This window comes from Microcebus murinus, chromosome 31 (assembly GCF_040939455.1).
Source record: "Microcebus murinus isolate Inina chromosome 31, M.murinus_Inina_mat1.0, whole genome shotgun sequence".
Classification (NCBI taxonomy): domain Eukaryota; kingdom Metazoa; phylum Chordata; class Mammalia; order Primates; family Cheirogaleidae; genus Microcebus; species Microcebus murinus.
This window is the reverse complement of record NC_134134.1, coordinates 4,494,910-4,517,749: the sequence shown is the minus strand read 5'-3', so window position 1 is coordinate 4,517,749 and position 22,840 is coordinate 4,494,910. Positions and strand designations below refer to the sequence as shown.

Here is a 22,840-nt window from a genome sequence, read left to right as displayed (position 1 = left end):
TGTTCCACACCAGCTGGTCTGATTTCTTAGAGTGAGGACCACAACACCACATGATTTATATTCACATTGATGTTTCAGAGACAATTTCAAGGTAATTACCTTTCAGCCCAGGCTTTCAATTAGGATTACCTGGCTAGCTTGAAGAAACACCATCACCTGCCAGTTGGGCTGGGTGGGAACATCCATGTGGTTTTAATTTTGCCCCAGAAAATTCTAATTTGATACCAGGGTCAAGCATTAGGACTTCTGCATATATTCATGTGAGTCGAGTTTAGCCTTTGTTTTAGAGGGAAGTCACAGGTTCTGCTGTCTTGTGTTTGGTAGAGGCAGATCAGTTTGGTCCAGATTCCCATTCCTGTAGCAGAAACTCCTGGCACCTGTAGCAGGGGAAGGTATCTGGAAGAAAAGATAGGAGAACCTCACATTTTGGTCTACATGAATGAGCTGATCATAGCTGAATCTTTCCTATGACTAAGAACAAGTGAGTGTAGCCTTTCTGCATTTTATGTTCCTCCTGCTTGTGAATATTGTGAAAACAAGGGAACAAATTGTGCTGACTCTTTTAAGCATAGTCTGAAGATTTAATTATAATCGTTCTACACAATCTCACCTGAAGAGGAATTTCAGAGTAGGAGAAGAGGGAGAAGAAATGGCTGGCTTTCAGGTAAGTTGTCCCAATTTAGGGGTTGTGTCCACTCTTTCTCCTAGAAAGTCATGTAGAACTTTTGTTTTTTGAACTTGTAAACCTTTACTTCTTTACTTCTGATGTATATGCCTAAAAAGTTTCATAACTACATTTTTTTTCTTTCTTCTTATGATAGTCAAGGAGCTCTGGAAAATCCTTCCTCCCTATCTAACAGAACCTGCTCTATATTCTCTCCCCCAAGCTTCTTACTACAATAACCAACTTTCATAAGAACTGTATGACATGTAATATTGAAAATGTTCCCATTGTGACAGGTCAAGATAGAATAGTGTGAATGCCTGAGATTCATACTGGGAATGGGATAGAGTCTTTCGATTTGAGTGAGGAAGGGAAACATGTACTCTCAATGTTTGATCTGGATGCTTCATTTGCTCTACATAAAATATCATTAGGAAAATTTAGAAAGAGGATAGCATTGATTGAAAAGAATAACCAGAAAATTATGGAGAAAAGAGAAAATAGAAGACTTGCTCTGTATGATCCTAAAGTATTTACATACATTATTAAAGATAAGAAAATATAGGAAGTATCTGGGGTATCTGAAATTTGCATAAATTGATGATTCTTCATGGTTACATATTGTTGGCAACTACCATTCCAGCAGTGATTTGTATCCTCCTCTTTGCAGTAGTGCCTAACACCAATTTGTCCAGCTAAAATTATGTTAATTTAATTCACTTGCTTAAGATGCTCTCTGACAGATTCATCCAATATAAGGTTAATTTCTTTTCTTTATCGTTAAGTATTCTGTGGAGATTTACTGACTGATGTGCATGAGCCATCACATTAAATCCAGAAGCTCTAATTTATTCTTATACATTGCTTTTAAAAATGAGAGCTATTATCTGTGTTCTGTTCAGATGAACTGAGATAAATTCAAAGTCTACCACTTATTGGATATTGACAAAATATTCTCCTTAGGCAAGAAGCATTGTTATCAGTAGTTATATCATGTGACATGCTGAGATTCAGATCACACCCCAGATCTACAGAATCAGAGTCTGTATTTTAAAAAAAAAATTCAGTTCTTTATTGTACTGATAAAAATTAGGTGATACTTTCTAAATCTCTATGCTTCCCTATGTGAGAAATATGCACAATTTACTGATATGATGTAAATATAACACCCATAAATTTATATTACTGTAGTGAGGTCCTTAATTTTGTATTAAATGCTTTATGATCCAAATCAGAATCATATGCATGCAGTTTCATACATCTTTTCTGATCCTCATTCCTGTGAATAAGAGAATATGTTCAAGAATATCAATATGCTAAAAAATATCTTATTGGTTAATTCTAGTCACTCATATATCAGAAACAGTTCTCATAACTTATTTTCCTGTAGTCAAATGAATAACTGTCTCTATGGCCACTTGGGAAATATGTGTCCTTTTACAGGAGATGGTGACATTCAGGGATGTGGCTATAGAATTCTCTCCAGAATAGTGGGCATGCCTTGACGATGCTCAGAGGAATTTGTATAGGGATGTGATGTTAGAGAACTACGGAAACCTGGTCTCCCTTGGTGAGGATCACTTATATACACCATTCCTATCCCACATTAAGGCCATTAATTTATTTTTGTAGATAGTTTCTTAAAAAGTTTCTGCTTTACATGAATGAATTGTATATTAATGCTTTTAAAGAAAATTTGAAGATTTTTGGTGTACAAAATGAAATCATTAGATGTCTCATGTTATCTTGAACATTTCCTTTTGTCGGGCTGATATGTATATTTCACACTAGATTAGGGGTTACTCTAGAAATCAGGGTATATAATTGTTCCCTACACTTTAGAATTTCCACCTCTTATTTATTTGGTGCTAGTGGGAATTGGTGCTCTAGTCATAAATTAGATATGATTTTTTATCATTCTACAAGGTCTGTGAGAAAACAATATCTTGCAAAGATATTTCTAGAATATTCTATAATGTTCTCTCTGCTAAAGACAGTACTGTATTAGTAATTGGAAAGACTTCAGCAAGAGTCATGTGAATTTGTTTTTTTTATAAAACAGGTCTTGCTGTCTCAAAGCCAGAGCTGATCACATGTCTGGAGCAAAGGATAGAGCCCTGGATTATGAAGAAAGAGGAAACAACAGCTAAATATCCAGGTAGGTGTGATTCAGTGAAGCAGATAACAAATGTTTGAGAGGTAAAGCTCAAGGAAGAAGGCAGATATTAAAAAGTGGCCTGGAATATTCTGCTCTGTTGGAAATGATTTTTAGAAGCCTCTGTATGTTTCTCTTTAACTTACAGGAGGACATCTTCGGTCCCATGCTCTTAAACTCTCTAAAAAGTCTACCCATGCACTGATTTTTCTTAATATTCAGTAAGAGCCAAACTTCTTGTCTGGCTTATAAGGGACTCTATTATCTGTCTGTATTTCTATTGTATGTGGGGATATGAGAATATCTGTACATATTTTGAAGACCTCTATATTAAACCATCTTTTGACAGAGTTTTCCTCTGTTGCCCCTTCTGGAGTACAGTGGCTGATCATAGCTCACTGCAACCTCTAACTTCTGTGCTCCAGGGATCCTACTACCTCAGTCTTCTAAGTAGCTAGGACTAACTATGTGCAGGAGTTACCACTGCAAGCTAATTTTTGTTATTAATAGTTTTTTGAATAAATGGAGTCTCCTTATGTTTCTTGGGCTGGTTTCAAGATTCTGGCTTCCAGTGATCCTCTTTCCTTGACCTCCCAAAATGCTGGGATTATAAGTGTGATCCACCATGCCCAACTCCATGTTTTAAGTTCCTTTTGTTGCCTCATTACTGTAATTTGTAAAGGGGGATATTAGAGATATTAGGATTTGTTTCAGTAATGCTAGAATCAGTAGGGACAGATGTTCCTACTGTCTGCACCATAATTTCCAATTGGAAGCTTTCAGAGGCAAATGACAGAAATTCAGACTCACCAATTTTATATAAATACATAGCCTCTTCCTAAACATAAGAAAATCTAAAGTTATTTCACTTCTAAATATCCTTTTTTCCAGTACAAAATAAGAGTAAAATTGCAATGTCATTATACCCAAATTCCCAAACAGTAATATAGTTTATTTTGCATACTCACCTAATGGAATTCTTAAACATACTCTCAATGAGTGCTTCAAATTGCTGAATGTATTTATATTCACAATTGATACATAATATTTTGATAACTTATATTTTCTAATTTTCCCCTAATTAGAACTATCAGGAATGTGTTATTCCTATTTGTCTATGAGTGTGTGTTTGTGTGTGTATATTTAAGTGTGTGTGTGTGTGTTACAGGTGGACTTTTGCACAAATAAGAATTGTATAACTGTATACATTTATTGAATATGCTGTAATGATTTGATGCGTGTATACAATGTAAATTAATAGAGTTAAAGTAATAAACATATCGAGGGGTGGAGCAAGATGGCGGACGAATAGCACCGCAGGACAGAGTGTCTCTGCAGAAAAGACAGATTCTAGCAGAAATTAGACAACAGAAGCAAGAAGACGAGCATACAGCAGATGAGGGCCAGAAGGAGGGGTACCTGAGACCCTGGGAGATTCCACGGGAGGAGGCTGCAGAGGAGAACTGGAGGCAGAGACCACCAGAGCAGCCTGGAGACCAGCAGGAAGGGTAGGTGGATTTGCTGTTTCCCCTCCCCTGCATTTGGGACTGCTGGTGGGCTCACCAGCAGGTGGAGAGACCTGCGGACGCCAGCCCAGAGTCAGCCACCGCCAGCAAGCGGTGAGCCTGTAACAGACGTGGAACTGGGTTCCCAACTTCCTCCGGGTACTTCCGTGTGCACAGTCCCGAGCCGCGCGGCAGGCGCCATATTGCCTCCTCCTCCCCTCCACCGACCCTACCCGCGGCTGCCCAGAGAGACAATACAGCCACCAGCCAGAGGCACCTCCAGGGAATGGGACCTTCCCTTTTGGGACCCTACAGCTGACTCAGGGGAACTCAGACTGTGAGCTCCCTACCTGCCAGCTCTCCTGGGTGTTGCTGGCACGGTGTTCCCAGGAGAATGGTGCCGACTCAGAGGCTGAGAGACATAGACCCAGCTTGGGTTCCCTGTGGGTGAATTGGGACCGGAAATCCTCCCCCTGGTGGGGATACAGTTTGAACTCTGGGACCCAGAGGTCGGACTTGCAGACCAGATCCCCTGCACCGAGGGCTAGCATTGCCTGGGGCAAAGAAGGATTATATGTAAACAGCCTACTGAGGTGTGTGTGCCTCCAGGGGCGAATCAGCATCCTAGAGGGCAACCCTCCTCTCAGAAGGAGGCCGTGTGCACAGCACAAGTGGTGTTCCTGTGCAGGGAACCTCCCCGCCGGCATCACAGTCTGGGGAGGCCTGGTGGCTTGTGGTCTGGCCTGCTGGCAGAGACCCAGGAGTAGCCGCGGAATTGGGGAGGATGGAAAGAAGTGAGGCCCACTCCAGACTGTGGGTCTCAGAGAACCCACCCCCACACCCGGACTTTCTGGCTGATCGGGACCATTCCAGCCCCGTCCTGACAGCTTTTCCTGGAAGGAGAGAACAGAACTTTGACCCCTGCTAACTGCCTGAGGGCAGGCTTACCCAACCCAGCTCCGCCCAGAACAAGAGCTGAAATAGGACACAAAATCAACAGCATAGCCTATTCTGCCAAGCAAATGCCACCTACTGACAGGGACGGCATCCTGCACAGCCTTTCCACGGCACCCACTGACTCAATATACAGGGAGTGGTCCAATCTCACCCACAGACACCACCTAATGCCTCAGAAATTGAACAAGGTGTGTGAATACCCAAACTAAAACCTAAAGGAAAGAAATAACAACTGATCGACATGGGAAGAAATCAGCGAAAGAACTCAGGAAATATGAAGAACCAAACGGAAAACACACCCCCAAAGAGGAGCACCAGCCCCGTAGAAATGGACACCAACCAAATTCAGGCAACGAATATGACAGAAGAGGAATTTCGTATGTGGATCATAAGAACACTCACCCAGCTGCAACAACAACTCAATAACCAACACAAAGAAACCACAAAAAGCCTCCAGGATTTGGAAAAAGAAATAGACACAATGAAGAAAAGTTTAACCGAACTCCTGGAAATGAAGAATCAATTCAAGGAACTACAAAATACAGTGGAAAGTCTCAAGAACAGGGTAGATGAAACAGAAGAAAGAATCTCAGAGCTTGAAGATAACACCCTCCAATTAAATAAATCAATCACAGAAATAGAGCAGAGAAGAGAAAAAAGCAAAGCCTACAAGAGCTGTGGGATTATGTGAAGAAACCTAATGTAAAGGTCATAGGGTTACAAGAAGGGGAAGAAGGCAACACTCAAGGGTTGGACAAGCTGTTTGAAGATATAATACAAGAAAATTTCCCAGGCCTTGCTCAAAATCTTAATATACAAGTTCAAGAAGCTCAGAGGACCCCTGGGAGATTCAATGCAAACAGGAAGACTTCACGACATGCAGTCATCAGACTGACCAAAGTATCAACTAAAGAGGCCCTTCTAAGAGCTATAAGACAAAAGAAGCAAGTGACATACAAGGGAAAGCCAATTCGAATAACATCAGACTTCTCTAATGAGACTTTACAAGCAAGGAGAGACAGGGGCCCCATTCTCACTCTTTTAAAACAAAACAATGCCCAGCCTAGAATATTATTCCCTGCAAAACTAAGCTTCGTATATGAAGGAGAAATAAAGACATTCTCAGACAAGCAAAGGCTCAGAGAATTCACCAAGACAAGACCAGCCCTACAAGAAGTACTTAAAACAGCGTTACGCACGGAACATCATAATAATAACCCACGAATATAAAAACAACCAAAACCCAGAGATATTAAAGGCCAGATATTACAATGGCTCAAGACAGAAATCATAGCAACAACATCCAACCCAACAGAATGATCAGTAATCTACCTTACCTATCAGTTCTCTCAATAAATGTGAATGGCTTAAACTCTCCACTCAAGACACACAGGCTGGCTGAATGGACAAGAAAATACAGGCCAAGTATATGCTGTCTTCAGGAAACACATCTAACCTGCAAGGATGCATATAGATTAAAAATAAAAGGGTGGAGATCAATATTCCAAGTAAATAGAAGCCAAAAGAAGGCTGGTGTGGCAGTTCTAATTTCAGGCGATTTAGTTTTTAAACCAACAAAAGTAGTGAAAGACAAAGAGGGTCATTATATAATGGTGAAGGGCACAGTCCAACAAGAAGAGATAACAATTTTAAATATATATGCACCCAACTTAGGTGCACCCAGATTCATAAAGCAAACCTTACTGGAGATAAGCAAATGGATTAATAGGAACTCTATAATCACCAGAGATTTCAACACCCCACTGACGGCACAAGACAGATCCTCCAAACAGAAAATTAATAAAGAAATAATGGACTTACACAAAACTCTAGAACAATTGGGTCTGACACACATCTACAGAACATTCTACCCAAAATCCACTGAATATATGTTCTTCTCATCAGCTCACGGGACATTCTCTAAGATTGACCATATCCTAGGACACAAAGTAAACCTCAAGAAATTTAAAAGAAATAGAAATCATACCATGTATCTTCTAAGATCACAGTGGAAGAAAACTAGAAATCAACCCTAACAGAAACTCACATTTCTACACAAAAACGTGGAAGTAAACAACCTCCCACTAAACGATTTCTTCATAAATGAAGAAATCAAGACGGAAATAAAAACATTCTGTAAAGAAAATGACAATGGAGAGGCAAGTTATCAAATCCTCTGGGACACAGCTAAAGCAGTTCTGAGTGGAAAGTTTATCTCCATAAATGCCGATAACCAAAAGTCAAGAAGATCACAAATAGACAATCTAATGGAACGACTCAAAGAGCTGGAAAAAGAAGAAGAGACCAACCCCAAACCCAGCAGAAGAAGTGAAATCAACAAGATCAAATCAGAACTAAACGAAATTGAAAATAGGTAAGTTATTCAGGAGATTAATAAAAGAAAAACTTGGTTCTTTGAAAAAATAAACAAAATCAACACACCATTGGCTAAGCTAACGAAAAGTAGAAAAGAGAAATCTCTAATAAGCTCCATCAGGAATAAAAAACGAGATATCACAACTGATCCCAAAGAGATACAAGATACAATTTATGAATACTACAAAAATCTTTATGCACAAAAACTGGAAAATGTGGAGGAAATGGACAAATTTCTAGAAACACAGCCTCCCTAGGCTCAACCAAGAAGAAATAGATTTCCTGAACAGACCAATCTCAACTGCTAAAATAGAAACAGCAATTAAAAATCTCCCTAAAAAGAAAAGTCCCGGTCCAGATGGCTTCACACCTGAATTTTACCACACTTACAAAGAAGAACTAGTACCTATCTTGCAGAAACTATTCCACAACATCGAGAAGAACAGAAACCTCCCCGACACCTTTTATGAAGGGAATATTACTCTGATACCAAAACCAGGAAAGGATGCAACAAAAAAAGAAAACTACAGACCAATATCCCTAATGAATATAGATGCAAAAATTTTCAACAAAATCTTAGCTAACTGAATCCAGACACTTATCGAAAAAATAATCCACCACAACCAAGTGGGCTTCATCACAGGGATGCAGGGATGGTTCAACATACATAAATCTATAAATGCAATTCACCACATAAACAGAAGCAAAAACAAAGACCACATGATTCTTTCAATAGATGCAGAGAAAGGTTTTGACAAAATTCAGCACCCTTTCATGATACGAACACTTAAGAAAATAGGCATAGAAGGGACATACTTAAAAATGATGCAAGCCATATATGACAGACCCATAGCCAACATCATACTGAATGGGGAAAAATTGAAATCATTCCCACTTAGAACTGGAACCAGACAAGGCTGCCCACTATCTCCACTTCTGTTCAACGTAGTGCTGGAAGTCTTGGCTACAGCAATCAGACAGGAAAATGGAATCAAAGGTATCCAAATAGGGGCAGAAGAGACCAAACTTTCACTGTTTGCTGATGATATGATATTGTATCTAGAATACCCCAAAGATTCAATCAAGAAACTCCTGGAACTGATCAATGAATTTAGTAAAGTCTCAGGATACAAAATCAATACACAGAAATCAGAGGCATTCATATACGCCAACAACAATCTAATTGAGAACCAAATCAAAGACTCAATTCCCTTCACAATAGCAACAAAGAAATTAAAGTACCTAGGAATATACTTAACCCAGGATGTAAAAGACCTCTATAGAGAGAACTGTTCCTCTATGAAACACTGAGGAAGGAAATAGCAGAGGTTGTAAACAGATGGAAGTCCATACCATGCTCGTGGATCAGCAGACTCAATATCATCAAAATGTCTATACTACCCAAACTGATCTACAGATTCAATGCAATACCTATTAAAATCCCATCAGCATTCTTCATAGATATAGAAAAAATAATTTTACGCTTCGTATGGAACCAAAGAAGACCCCGAATATCAAGAGCAATTCTAGGCAACAAAAACAAAATGGGAGGCATTAATATGCCAGATATCAAACTATACTACAAAGCTGTAGTAATTAAATCAATATGGTATTGGCACAAAAATAGGAATATTGACCAGTGGAACAGATGTGAGAATCCTGATATAAAACCATCCTCATATAGCCATCTAATCTTTGACAAAGCAGACAAAAACATACGCTGGGGAAAAGAATCCCTTTTCAATAAATGGTACTGGGAAAACTGGATAGCCACCTGTAGAACGCTAAAACAGGACCCACACCTTTCACCTCTCACAAAAACCAACTCACGCTGGAAAACAGACTTAAACCTAAGGAATGAAACTATTAGAACTCTAGAGGAAAAAGTTGGAAACACTCTCCTAGACATCGGCCTGGGCAAAGAGTTTATGAAGAAGTCCCCAAAGGCAATCACAGCAGCAACAAAAATAAATAAATGGGACATGATCAAACTACAAAGCTTCTGCACAGTCAAAGAAATAGTCATGAAAGTAAACAGACAACCTACAGAATGGGAGAAAATTTTTGCATCCTATACATCCGATAAGGGACTGATAACCAGAATATACTTAGAACTCACGAAAATCAGGAAGAAAAAATCAAATAACCCCAGTAAAAAGTGGGCAAAGGGCTTGAACAGAAACTTTTCTAAGGAAGACAGAAGAATGGCCAACAAACATATGAAAAAATGCTCAACATCTGTAATCATCAGAGAAATGCAAATCAAAACTACAATGAGATATCACTTAACCCCAGTGAGAATAGCCTATGTCAAAAAATCCCCAAACAATAAATACTGCCATGGTTGCGGAGATAGAGGAACACTCCTACACTGCTGGTGGGACTGCAAACTAGTTCAACCTCTGTGGAAAGCAATATGGAGATACCTTAAAGCGATACAAGTGAATCTACCATTTGATCCAGCAATCCCATTTCTGGGCATCTACCGAAATGATCCAATAACACTCTACAAAAAAGACACCTGCACTCGAATGTTTATAGCAGCACAATTCATAATTGCAAGGCTGTGGAAACAGCCCAAGTGCCCATCAATCCAAAAATGGATTATTAAAATGTGGTATATGTATACCATGGAGTACTATTCAGCTCTAAGAAACAACAGTGATATAGCACATCTTATATATTCCTGGTTAGAGCTGGAACCCATACTACTAAGTGAAGTATCCCAAGAATGGAAAAACAAGCACCAGATATATTCTCTAGCAAACTGGTATTAACTGAGTAGCACCTAAGTGGACACATAGGTACTACAGTAATAGGGTATTGGGCAGGCGGGAGGTGGGAGGGGGGTGGGTATATACATACATAATGAGTGAGATGTGCACCATCTGGGGTATGGTCATGATGGAGACTCAGACTTGTGGGGGGAGAGGGGGAAATGGGCATTTATTGAAACCTTATAATCTGTACCCCCATAATATGCCGAAATTAAAAAAAAAAGGCAAAAAAAAAGATGTTTTCTTTAGGGTTCTGGATTTTCTTTGGATCATTGCTGTAGCTAGGTAACAAGGCTCCCCCTTGCTCTGCAGTGGAGTCTGCATTTGGTGGGTCACTTCTGAAGTACTCGGGCCATTTTCAATCCTCTCTTGTGTCTGGGTAAACTGGTTTCCTTCAGGATTTTGATCTGTGTGACACCAACTAGGGCATGGTTGTATAGTGAGTCTGCATATGGTGGGGCTGATACCAGCTGTGTGGATGGGTGCAGCTCCCAATGAGTACCTTGGAATTTTCCCTTCAGGTCACCATGTGGATCTACGTACTAAAAGAACTGGACATGGACTGTAGTTGAGACTACTGTAGCAGAGTCACAGGTCTGCTTCACAGATGATAGCAAGACCAATTTATACAGGCCTGCCTTCATGGCTGGATGTAGGTGTGTCTTTCCCAAAGTCACTGGATGAGCAGCACCACTCCAACTTTGTCACAGGGAATCATTGAGGTCTCTGTGTATCCCAGATGGTTGACTCATGTTATACTCTGTATTGAGGTCAAGGAGTCCTTAATTTTGCCATCTGGATGAGAGCCTGAATATTGAAAATGACCTTCCTAGATCTGTGGTCCCTCTAGGGTTTAATGATCATCCATTTAAGTCCCCCAATTCAGATAAATGTAATTTTCTGTGGATGGCTGCCAAATTTTTGTTGTTTGGGATAAAACAAGTGGATAATTCCCCTGCGACCATATTGCTCATTTTGCTCATTTTTTTTTTAATTTCAGCATATTATAGGGGTATAAATGTTAAGGTTATATATATTGCCCCTTCCCCGCTCCCTTCTCCTACTTGCCCAACACCCGGTAAATGAAATTCCTATATGTCCATTTAAGTGTTGATCCGTTAATACCAATTTGCTGGTGAGTACATGTGGTGCTTGTTTTTCCATTCTTGAGATACATCACTTATAGAATGGGTTCCAGGTCTATCCAGGAAAATACAAGAGGTGCTATATCACCATTGTTTCTTAATACTTAATGGTATGCCATGGTATACATATACCACATTTTATTAATCCACTCATGTATTCATGGGCACCTGGGTTGTTTCCACACCTTTGCGATTGTGAACTCTTCTGCAATAAATATTTGAGTGCAGATGTCCCATTTGTAGAGTGTCTTTGATCTTTTGGGTAGATGCCCAGTAGTGGAATTGCTGGATCATGTGGTAGATCTACTTGTATTGCTTTAAGGTATCTCGATATTGCTTTCCACAGAGGCTGAACCAGTTTGCACTCCCACCAGCAGTTTAGGAATGTTCCTATCTCTCCGCATCCAGGCCAACATTTATTGTTTGGGGACTTATTGATAAAGGCCATTCTTACGGGAGATAAGTGCTATCTCATTACAGTATGCTCAACATCTCTAATAATCAGGGAAATGCAAATCATTTTACTCTTTATGTATTTTAAATTTCTGATCACTTCTATATCTATTTTTTATAATATTAGAATCCAAGATTCAGAATGCCATGGCAGCTTTTCAATTTATCTATATTCTCACCATATATATGTATGTATATATGTGTATATATATTTACTTATTTAAAAATTCTCAATGTAATGGATATGAGGTAATATCTCATTGTTATTTTGCTTTGCATTTCTCAAAACATTAATAATTTTGAGGACGGTTTCAAATTCCATTTGGCCATTGTAGACCTGCTTTGCAGAAATGCCAGATCAATCCATCATCCATTTAATTATCAAGCCATTCACTTTTTGTTGTTGAATTGTAGTCTTTTTTTTATATATTCAGGATATTAAGTCTTATGAAATATGTGATTTCCATCTATTTTTCCCATTCTGTAGGAAGCATTTTTACTCTCCTAAGTTTTTTCTTAGTGCAGAAATTTTGAAGTTTGATGCAATCTCATTTTTTTCTTCATTTTTATTACATATTCATGTGATGTTACATCTACTAAAGCAGTGTTAGGATCAATATCATGACCTTTCCTTTATATTTTCCTCTAAGAGTTTTATACTGTATTTCTTATGATTAAGGATTTAATTCAATTAAAATATATTCTATGTATCATGGAAGGAAATGGCCCAACATCATTATTTTCTGTCATAGATATACAGTTTTCCACAATATTTGTTGAAAGCACTCTTCTTTTTCATTGTGTGGTGATTGTAATCTTGAGGAATGTAATTTGATCATGGACACAAAGGTTTATTTTAGGGTTCTCCACTGTGTTCTTTCATCTCATTATTTGTTTTTGTGCCAGGACCATGTTGCTTTTATTCCTGTAGATTTGTTTTCAAATCAAGAAATGCAATGTCTGTGTTTGTATTTTCTAAAACCGTCTCAGTATTTATTGTTCCAACATACTTTAGAATTTATTTTTATATACCTCCAAAACAAGTATTAATGGAATATTATAGACATTGCATTAAATTTGTATATTACTGTGGATAGTATTGACATCTTAATAATTTTAAATTATCTGACCATTGAGCATGTATACCTTGAAGAGTGTATTTAATCTTGACATATTTTTCTATTAGCCAGTTTATGTTTTGCTTTTGATTTCTAGTTCCACTTTATTTTTGTCACAAAATATATGTTGTATATTTTTAGTCTTCTTCAATTTGATAAGACTTAAGTGTCCTAATAGCATTTGCCATGTATGATTGAAACTATTGTGTATTCTGCCTCTGTGGACTGAAGAGCTCTGAAAATGTCTTTTACATCTAAATGGTCTATAATGTTTTTCTCATTATCTGTTTTCTTATTGATCTTCTATCAAATCTTTGTACTTATTATTGAAAGTGAGATCTTGCAGTCTCCTATACCTATGTCTGATAGGATTTTCTGAACATCTTCTTCTAGGATTCTTAAGGTTGCATGCCTTAGGTTTAAATCTGTTATCCATCTTGAGTGGATATTTTGTGAGAGGTGGGAGGTAGGAAATCTGATTCAATCTTGTCCATGTAGCTATCCAGTTTTCCCAGCACCATTTATTGAAGAGAGAGTATTTTCATCATTGCATATTTTTGTCTGCTTTATCAAAGATGAGGTTACTGTACGCAGATGGTTTCATCCCTGGAATCTCAGTTGTATTCCAAATATTGATGATTGTGTTCTTGTGCCAATACCAGGCTGATTTAACTACTATCATTTATAGTACTATTTATAATATAACTAACTACTATTGCTTTATAGTACATCTTGATGTCAGGAAGACTGATGCCTCCCAGTTTGTTCTTTTTACTAAAGATTCTTTGGCTATAGAAGGTTTTTCTGGTTCCATAGAAAGTGAAGAATTATTTTTTCTAGATTAGTAAACCACGATGGTGGTACTTTGATGAGGATTGCATTAATTCTGTAGATCACTTTAGGTAATATTGACATTTGAACAATATTGATTCTACCAATTCCTTAACAAGGTAGATTTTTCCACCTGTTTACATGTTCTACAATTTCCTTCTTTAGTGTCTCACAGTTCTCCTTATATAAGTCTTTCATATCTTTCATTAAATATACTCCTAGATATTTAATTTCCTTTGGGGCTATAGTAAAAGGTATTGTGCTTTTGATTTGAGTTTCTGTTTGATGATTCTTGGCATATATGAATGCTTCTGATTTGTATATATTGATTTTGTAACCTGAAACTTTTCCAAATTCATTTATCAAATCCCGGAGTCTCTTGGATGAATACATGGGGTTGCCTGGGTATAATATATCATTGCTGAAGAGCAATAGTTTGATCTCATCTGCTCCCATTTGGATGCCCTTAATACCCCACTCTTGCCTGATTGCTATGGCTAGGACTTTGAGCACTATGTTCAATAGAAAAGGAGATAGTCAACATCCTTGTCTAGTTCCAGTTCAAAGAGGGAATGGTTTCAATCTTTCCCCATTCAGAATGATATTGGCAATGGGTTTGTCATAAATGGACTTGATCAATTTGAGGTATGAGAAGCCTATGTCTATTTTGTTAAGAGTATGTATCACAAAGGCGTGTTGGACTTTGTCACATATACTCCAAAGAGCATAAGACATTCTGTTATAAAGACATCTGCACTTGAATGTTTATGACAGCACAATTCACTGTTGTAAGTATATGGAAACAACCCAAGTGCCCATCAATTCATGAGTGAATAATTAAACTTTGGTATACATTTACAATGGGATATTACTCAATTCTAGAAAACGACAGAAAGCTAGAACCACTTATACTATCCTGGAATAAGCTTAAGCCCATTATCCCAAGTGAGTTGACAAAAGATTAGGAAAGTGGGTTCCATTTGTACTTGCCATCAAATTGGTACTGACTGATAAAAATTATGGTGCTCAAATTGTGATAGTGTTTACCAGGGATTCGGGGGTTGGGGGTGGACTCACCTTTTAGGGATGTGGTTAGCATTTTGAAGGGCATACCTCTAACTCTTTCTAGGGAGAGGCAAAGATATAAAATGTAAGCAAAAAGTAAAAAAAAAATAAAATATTCATTGGGTGTGAGGCAGGAGGGAGGAGAGGATGAGTGTGTACTTACATCATAAGTGCAATGCACAAAACCGGGAGGTTGGAAGTGCTAGAAGGTCTGACTCGGCAGGGAGTGGGTGGTAAAGGCAATATATCTAACCTTAACAATATTTGTATCCCAATAATATGATGAAATTAAAAAAAAAAACTAAGACACACAAAAAATCAAATTCCCCTGATCTTTAAAAAAATAATCTATTATGAATATGTTGGCTTCATCCCAGAGATGTAGGCATGATTAAATGTAGGAAAATCTATAAATGTAACTATATACATAAAGGGGAAGTGAAAACAAAGACCATATAATCCTCTCAGTAAACCACAATGGTGGTACTTTGATGAGGATTGCATTAATTCTGTAGATCACTTTAGGTAATATTGACATTTGAACAATATTGATTCTACCAATTCCTTAACAAGGTAGATTTGAGACACAGAAAAAGAATTTGACAAAATCAGGCCTCTTAGATGTAAGAATGCTTAACAAGATGGGCATTGAGGGGACTTACCTCAAAATGATAAAATTCTCATATCACAAACCCACAGTCAATCTCACACTGAACAGGGAAAAATTGAAAGCATTCCTGCTTATAAACAGATAATATATCCCTCTATGTTCTTTTCAAGATAGTACTGGAAATCTTAGCCAGAGCATCTGGCAAGAGAAGGAAATTAAGGAAATCTTGATCAGAATAGAAAAGGTCAAACCATCACTCTTTACAGATTAATGATCTTAGCAACACCAAAGTTTCTGCCTAAAGCTACTGGAGTTGATAAATAAGTTCAGCCAAGTCTCAGCTTACAAAATCAATGTACACACAGATCAGTAACTTTCACACAGGTCAACAACTGTGAAACTGAGAACCAAATCAAAGATGCATACCTTTGATAATTGTAACAAAGTAAATGAAATACATAGGAATATATTTACTAAGGATGAGAAGGACTTCTACAGGGAGAATTACAAAACGAGGAAGGAAATAGAAGAGAATAGAAACATACGGAAAGGAATTCCATGGTCATAGATAAGCAGAATCAACATTGTTAAAATGTATATACTACCCAAAGTAATCTACAGATTCAATACAATCCATGTTAAAATAATAACATCATTTTTTTTCAGATTTAGTAAAAGTAATTCTATAATTCATAGAACAGAGAAGACACAATAAAACAAAAACAACATTAAGAGAAATGAACAAATTAAGAGGCATCCGTTTACCAGACTTTAAGCTATAGTACAAGACTATCATAACCAAAACAACATAGCACTGTCAAAAGAACAGGACATAGAACAAAGGAACAGAACTGAGATCCCAGACATAAAACCATTCTCATATCACCATGTAATAGAAGACAAGAATGTGTATTGGGGAAAGGAATACTTTTTGAATCAATGGTTCAGTGAAAATTGGATAGCCACATGTAGAAGAGTGAAACAGGATCCACACCTCTCATTTCTCACAAAAATCAACTCACAATGGATGAAAGACTTAATCCTATGGCATGAAACCATAAGAATTCTAGAAGAAAATGTTGAAAATATTCTTACATACTTCAGCCTAGACAAAGAATTTATGAAGAATACCCCAAAGCAATCACATCACCAACAAAAATAAATAAATCAGGACTCCTCAAACTAAAAAGCTTCTACACAGCCATTAAAAGTATAACTAGAGCAAACAGACAACCTAGAGAATGGGAGAAAATATTTGCATGCTATATATCTAATAAATTGCTAATAACTAGAATGTATACATAAATCAAGAAAATCAGGAAGATAAAATCAAATAACCTGATTAAAAGTGTGCCAATATATGAACAGAAAGTTTTAAAAAGGACATGTATGATGGCCAAGATGCATATGAAAAAAGTGTGTACATTTCTAATGAACAGGGAAGTGCAAATGAAAACCAAAGTGGGATATCCCTTACTCCAGTGAAGATGGGTTTTATCATTTAGCCCAAAATAAGTGTAGGTGTGGATGTAGACAGGTAGGAACTAGTGGGACTGTAAACTGGTACAATCTCTCTGGAAAGTTATATGGAGACACATGGAAGTACTAAATTTAGAACTACCATTTGATCCAGAAATCCTACTACTTGGTATCTAACCAATGTAAAAACGTCATCCTATAATAAATACATCTGCACTTGAATGTTTATAAGATCCAAATTTACAATTGCAAAGAGGTAGACACAACCTAGGTACTTATAAATACATTCATATAACTATATCTATAAATACATATAAAAGGTGATCTATGTATACCATGGAGTACTACTGAGCCTCAAATTCAGTGGCTAAATAACACCCTTTGTATTATCCTTGATTGTTCTAGAGGCCATTCTTTGAAGTAAACTATCACAAGAATGGAAAAACAAACACCACAAATAGTCACTATCAAATTGTCACTAATGGATCAACACATATGTGAACAAGTGGAACTAAAATTCAGTGGGTATTGGGTAGTTGGAAGGAGGTGGAGGTGTTGGGAAAATTAACTCCTAATGGGTGTGGCGCATACGATTTGTGGATGGGCACAGTTGTAGCTTTGATCAGTTGGTGCAAAAGCAGTATACGTAATCTAAATGATTTACTCTCATAATATTTTGAAATGAAAAAAAAAATTTTGTAATCTGTAAGAAAGTTTTGAAAAGATCACTGCATATCTCTTTAAGATATTAATTTTATATTAATTATTGTAAAATCACAAAAGTAGCAATCTTAATTACCTTTAGTTATTCACATCAGTCATGTTAGCTATATTTACAACATCATGCAATATATGTCTAGAATGTATGTATGAAGTAAAACTAAAATTCAGTACACCTGGGAAAAGTACCCATTTTGTCAATTGCCTAACTGCTGACAAAAAGCATTATGTTTTCTGTTCCTAGGAGCATAACAGCTTAGAAATATCCTATAAATATAATAAAAATACATCTGACTTATTGTGACTGACATTTCATTAAGCATAAAGTCATCAAGGTTTACCTATACTGTGGATGTTATCAGAGAATCTGTTTTATTAAGCTGAGAAATCATCCATTATTTCTACATTTCAAATTGTATTTATCTGTTCATTTGGCAAAGGCAGTTTATGTTGCTTTCATCTACAGACTTTTGTAAACGATGGTGAAATAAATATGCATGTGAAGATAACTATTTATTTTACAATATATGCAAGAGTTTGTGTTTCTTTCTCATTCATTGGTCCAGATGTCTGTCTTTCTGCCATTAGATAACTTCATTGACTAATATATCATTTTTTTTCTATTTTTATTTCAGCATATCATGGGGGTAGAAATGTTTAGGTTAAGTGTGTTGCCTTCACCCCCGGAGTCAGAGTTTTAAGCGTGTCCATGCCCTGATGGTGCACATCACACTCATTATGTTTGTATATCCCCAACCCCTCCTCCCCCTCCCACCTGCCCGACATGCGATGAATGTTATTCCTATATGTCCACTTAGGTGTTGATCAGTGAAACCAATTTGCTGGTCAGTACATGTGGTGCTTATTTTTCCATTCTTGGGATATTTAACTTAGGATAATGGGGTTCAGCTCTATCCAGGATATTACAAGAGGTGCTATACCATTGTTATTTCTTATAGCTGAATAGTACTCCAAAGTATACATTTTTAGTGTTTTAAAATGGGTAAGCGTGGGACCTATAGCATTGCTTCTCTTTGTGATGACTGCTCACATCTTTGTGGTCTCTTGAGATTTCATATTATTTTTGGGTTTGCTATTTCTATTTTTGAAAAAATGAAATTGAGAATTTGAAAGGAATTGTATTTAATCAGTAGATCACTTTGGACATCTTCACAACATTAGGTCTTCTTCCCTTGAACAAGAAAGTGTTCAAGAGTGTGTTGTTTATTTTCCTATACTTTTGAATTTCTCTGTGTTTTTTGTGTCACTTATCTACAGTTTCATTTCATTCTGATCAGAAATTGTGTAAAATTTCAATTTTCAAAAATTGGTTAAGACATGTTTTGTGTCTGAACAGGTAGATTTTGTAGGAAGAATTTTTATGAGCTATCAAGAATATTGTATATTCTGTTATTATTTAGCAGAGTGTTCTCTATATATGTGTGAGGTCTTGTTGCTCTCTAGTGTTTTCAAATCTCCTGTTTTCTTACTAGTAATTTGACTGTCTTTATTAGTATTTAAAGTGGAATACCATGCTATCCTATTATTTTTATGTCCATTTCTTCCTTCAATTGTGTCAATGCTTTTTATATATTTGAGAACATTTATGCGAGAAATAGATAGATATCAGATATATCTATTATATTTAAAGGGTTCTCAATGAATGCCCTCTTTTTATATTAAATGTCCTTCTTTATCTCTTGTGGCAGTTTTGACTTAAAGTATATTTTATAAACTATAACATTTTGTGCCTGTAACATAGGCACAAAAGTCATGTGCCTAATATAATTTTGAACTCCACTGCTCTTGTATGCTGAGCATTTTCATGGTATGTCTTGTTATTTCCTGTCACTTTTTGTCTATTGCTTTCACCAGGTATGAAGTCAAGTCTCTTTAGAGAGAATAGAGTTGGACTTTTTAATTTCTTTATTTAACTGTGTCTTCTGAGTAGAAATACTAGTACATAAATATTTGCATAATTGTCTAAAAGGGACGGATTCAAAATTGCCCTAATATTAATTGTTTATTTAACTTTTGTCACTATTTAGTCTTTCTTTCCACTCCTTTTCTCCTCATTCCACCTCACTGATTTTTAGTGATATATTTTGTTTCTGTGGCCACCTTCATTTGTGTATTGCTTTAAACATTTTTCTGGTGTTCACTGTGAGAATTACCTAAAATGTTTTGAAGTTGCAACTTATGTTAAACTCATGACTACTTAACTTCAATTGTACATGAAAATTCATAATATTTATATCTGCCCTCAACTTCATGATATAGATGTCAGTAATTATGTCTCTTTACATTATGTCAATTAACATGTGGGAATGATCATTTTTACTTTGTCGTTCAAATTTGATAGCATAATTAAATGTTTTTGCACCATCAATATAATACTGCAGAATTTTATTTTTGATATGTGCATATCTTTCCCAGAATGTTATGTAATTGTCTTGGAAGATAGAAACCAGACATTCAAAGGCCATCAAAAACCAGATGTATGGACACATGTGCCATTGGTTTGAGTCTCTTTTGAAAGGGAATCCAGGAAATGGAATTTTACTGCTAAAGTGAGAACTCTGTATCAGTGGGGAGGAAGAGTTTTGCTGGGTAAATATAACAAATGTTCCTTCCCCTTCCATATGGTTCTTGGTGTCATACTCATCTGGGGTGCCATGAAATATTATCACTTATGACTTCTCAATGAATCATGTTTGCAAATATATTTTGAAGGTCATACATCTATGATGGAAGTAAGACTATGGTATTCTATTGCACTTTCTTGCTAATGTGCTTGGTATAGTTTTGTATATAAAAATTATGAAGTATATTTACCTAAGTATAACTAGTGAGATACTTTGTTATTTTCATTTCTTTCAGAACTCTCTTCTCATTGCACTGAAGACCCAATGCCAGAGCTGGGCATAAAACATTCATTCCAGATATCAATAATAAGACTATACGGAAGCTCTGACCAGGAAAATGTACTTTTAAGAAAAGACTGGGAGTGTGTTGATGAGTGTAAGAGGCAGAAAGTAGGTTATGATGGTCTTATCCAATGTTTGTCAGGTAACAATAGGAAAATCTTGAAAGGTTATAAATGTATAAAAATGTTTAGCAAGTCCTCAAATCTAAATAAGCCTAAGATAAGACATACTGGAGAGAAAAGATTCAAACATAATGAATATGGCAAACCTTTTATGCACAGCTCAAAAGTTCTTGGACATAGGAAATTTCACACTATAGACAAACCCTGCAAGTGTGAAGAATGTGGAAAACCCTTTAACTGCTACACAAATCTCACTATACATAGGAGAATTCACACAGGAGAGAAACCCTACAAATGTGAAGAATGTAGCAAAGCTTTTACCCATTGCTCAATCGTTACTCAACATAAAAGAATTCATAATGGAGAGAACACATACAAATGTGAAGAATGTGGCAAAGCCTTTACCCAGAGCACACACCTTACTCAACATAAAAGAATTCATAGTGGAGAGAAACCCTACAAATGCGAAGAATGTGGCAAAGCCTTTATCAAGATTGGAGACCTCAATCGACATAAACGAATTCATACAGGAGACAAACCCTACAAATGTGAAGAATGTGGCAAAGCCTTTACCTGGTACTCAACCCTAACTCTACATAAAATAATTCATACTGGAGAAAACCCTACAAATGTGAAGAATGTGGCAAGGCCTTTACCCAGTGCACAAAACTTACACAACATAAAAGAATTCATAGTGGAGAGAAACCGTACAAATGTGAAGAATGTGGCAAGGCCTTTACCCAGAGCACATATCTTACTGAACACAAAAGAATTCATAGTGGAGAGAAACCCTACAAATGTGAAGAATGTGGCAAAGCCTTTAACAACATTGGACATGTCCATCGACATAAACGAATTCATACAGGAGAGAAACCCTACAAATGTGAAGAATGTGGCAAAGCCTTTACCCGGTGCTCAACCCTTACTCTACACAAAAGAATTCATAGTGGAGAGAAACCCTACAAATGTGAAGAATGTGGCAAAGCCTTTAACAAAATTGGACATGTCCATCGACATAAACGAATTCACACAGGAGAGAAACCCTACAAATGTGAGTTATGTAGCAAAGCCTTTACCTGGTGCTCAACTCTTACTCTACACAAAAGAATTCATAGTGGAGAGAAACCCCACAAATGTGAAGAATGTGGCAAAGCCTTTACCCACAGCACACACCTTACTGAACATAAAAGGATTCATAGTGGAGAGAAACCATTCCAATGTGAAGAATGTGGCAAAGCCTTTATCAAGAATGGAGACCTCAATCGACATAAAGAATTCATAGTGGAGAGAAACCCTACAAATGTGAGGAATGTGGCAAAGCCTTTACCCGGTGCAGAGAACTTACACAACATAAAAGAATTCATAGTGAAGAGAACCCCTACAAATGTGAAGAATGTGGCAAAGCCTTTACCCAGAGCACACACCTTACTGAACATAAAAGAATTCACAGTGGAGAGAAACCCTACAAATGTGAAGAATGTGGCAAAGCCTTTAACAAGATTGGACATGTCAATCGACATAAACGAATTCATACAGGAGAGAAACCCTACAAATGTGAGGAATGTGGCAAAGCCTTTACCCGGTGCTCAACACTTACTCTTCATAAAAGAAATCATAATGGAGAGAAGCCCTACAAATTTGAGGATTGTGGCAAAGCTTTTATCCAGTGCTCACACCTTAATCTATATGAAAGAGTTCATAACAGAAAAAAATTGTATAAATGAAAATTGTGACAGTCTTTAATAACTGCTCCAATCTTACTCATCATCAAAGAAATCATACTAGATATAAGTGAGATAAATGCAATGACTTTGGAAGTACTTTCCCAAAATATTAGCTTTAAAATGCACAACAGTACTTATACTTATATAAACAATAATAATGTAGAGTGCCAACAATATCTTGAGTTATGACAGAGATTTTATTGGACATGGGA

General features: G+C 36.8%; 1 protein-coding gene across 1 annotated transcript in view; it reads left to right on the top strand.

The window, feature by feature from the left end:
- The first annotated feature begins 5,609 nt into the window (after positions 1–5,609).
- LOC142865692 (uncharacterized) overlaps positions 5,610–22,840 on the top strand; it is a 51,913-nt gene continuing 34,682 nt past the window's right edge. The window contains 1 exon segment of the mRNA XM_075998886.1: positions 5,610–5,658. Coding sequence (XP_075855001.1) covers positions 5,610–5,658 — 49 coding nt within the window.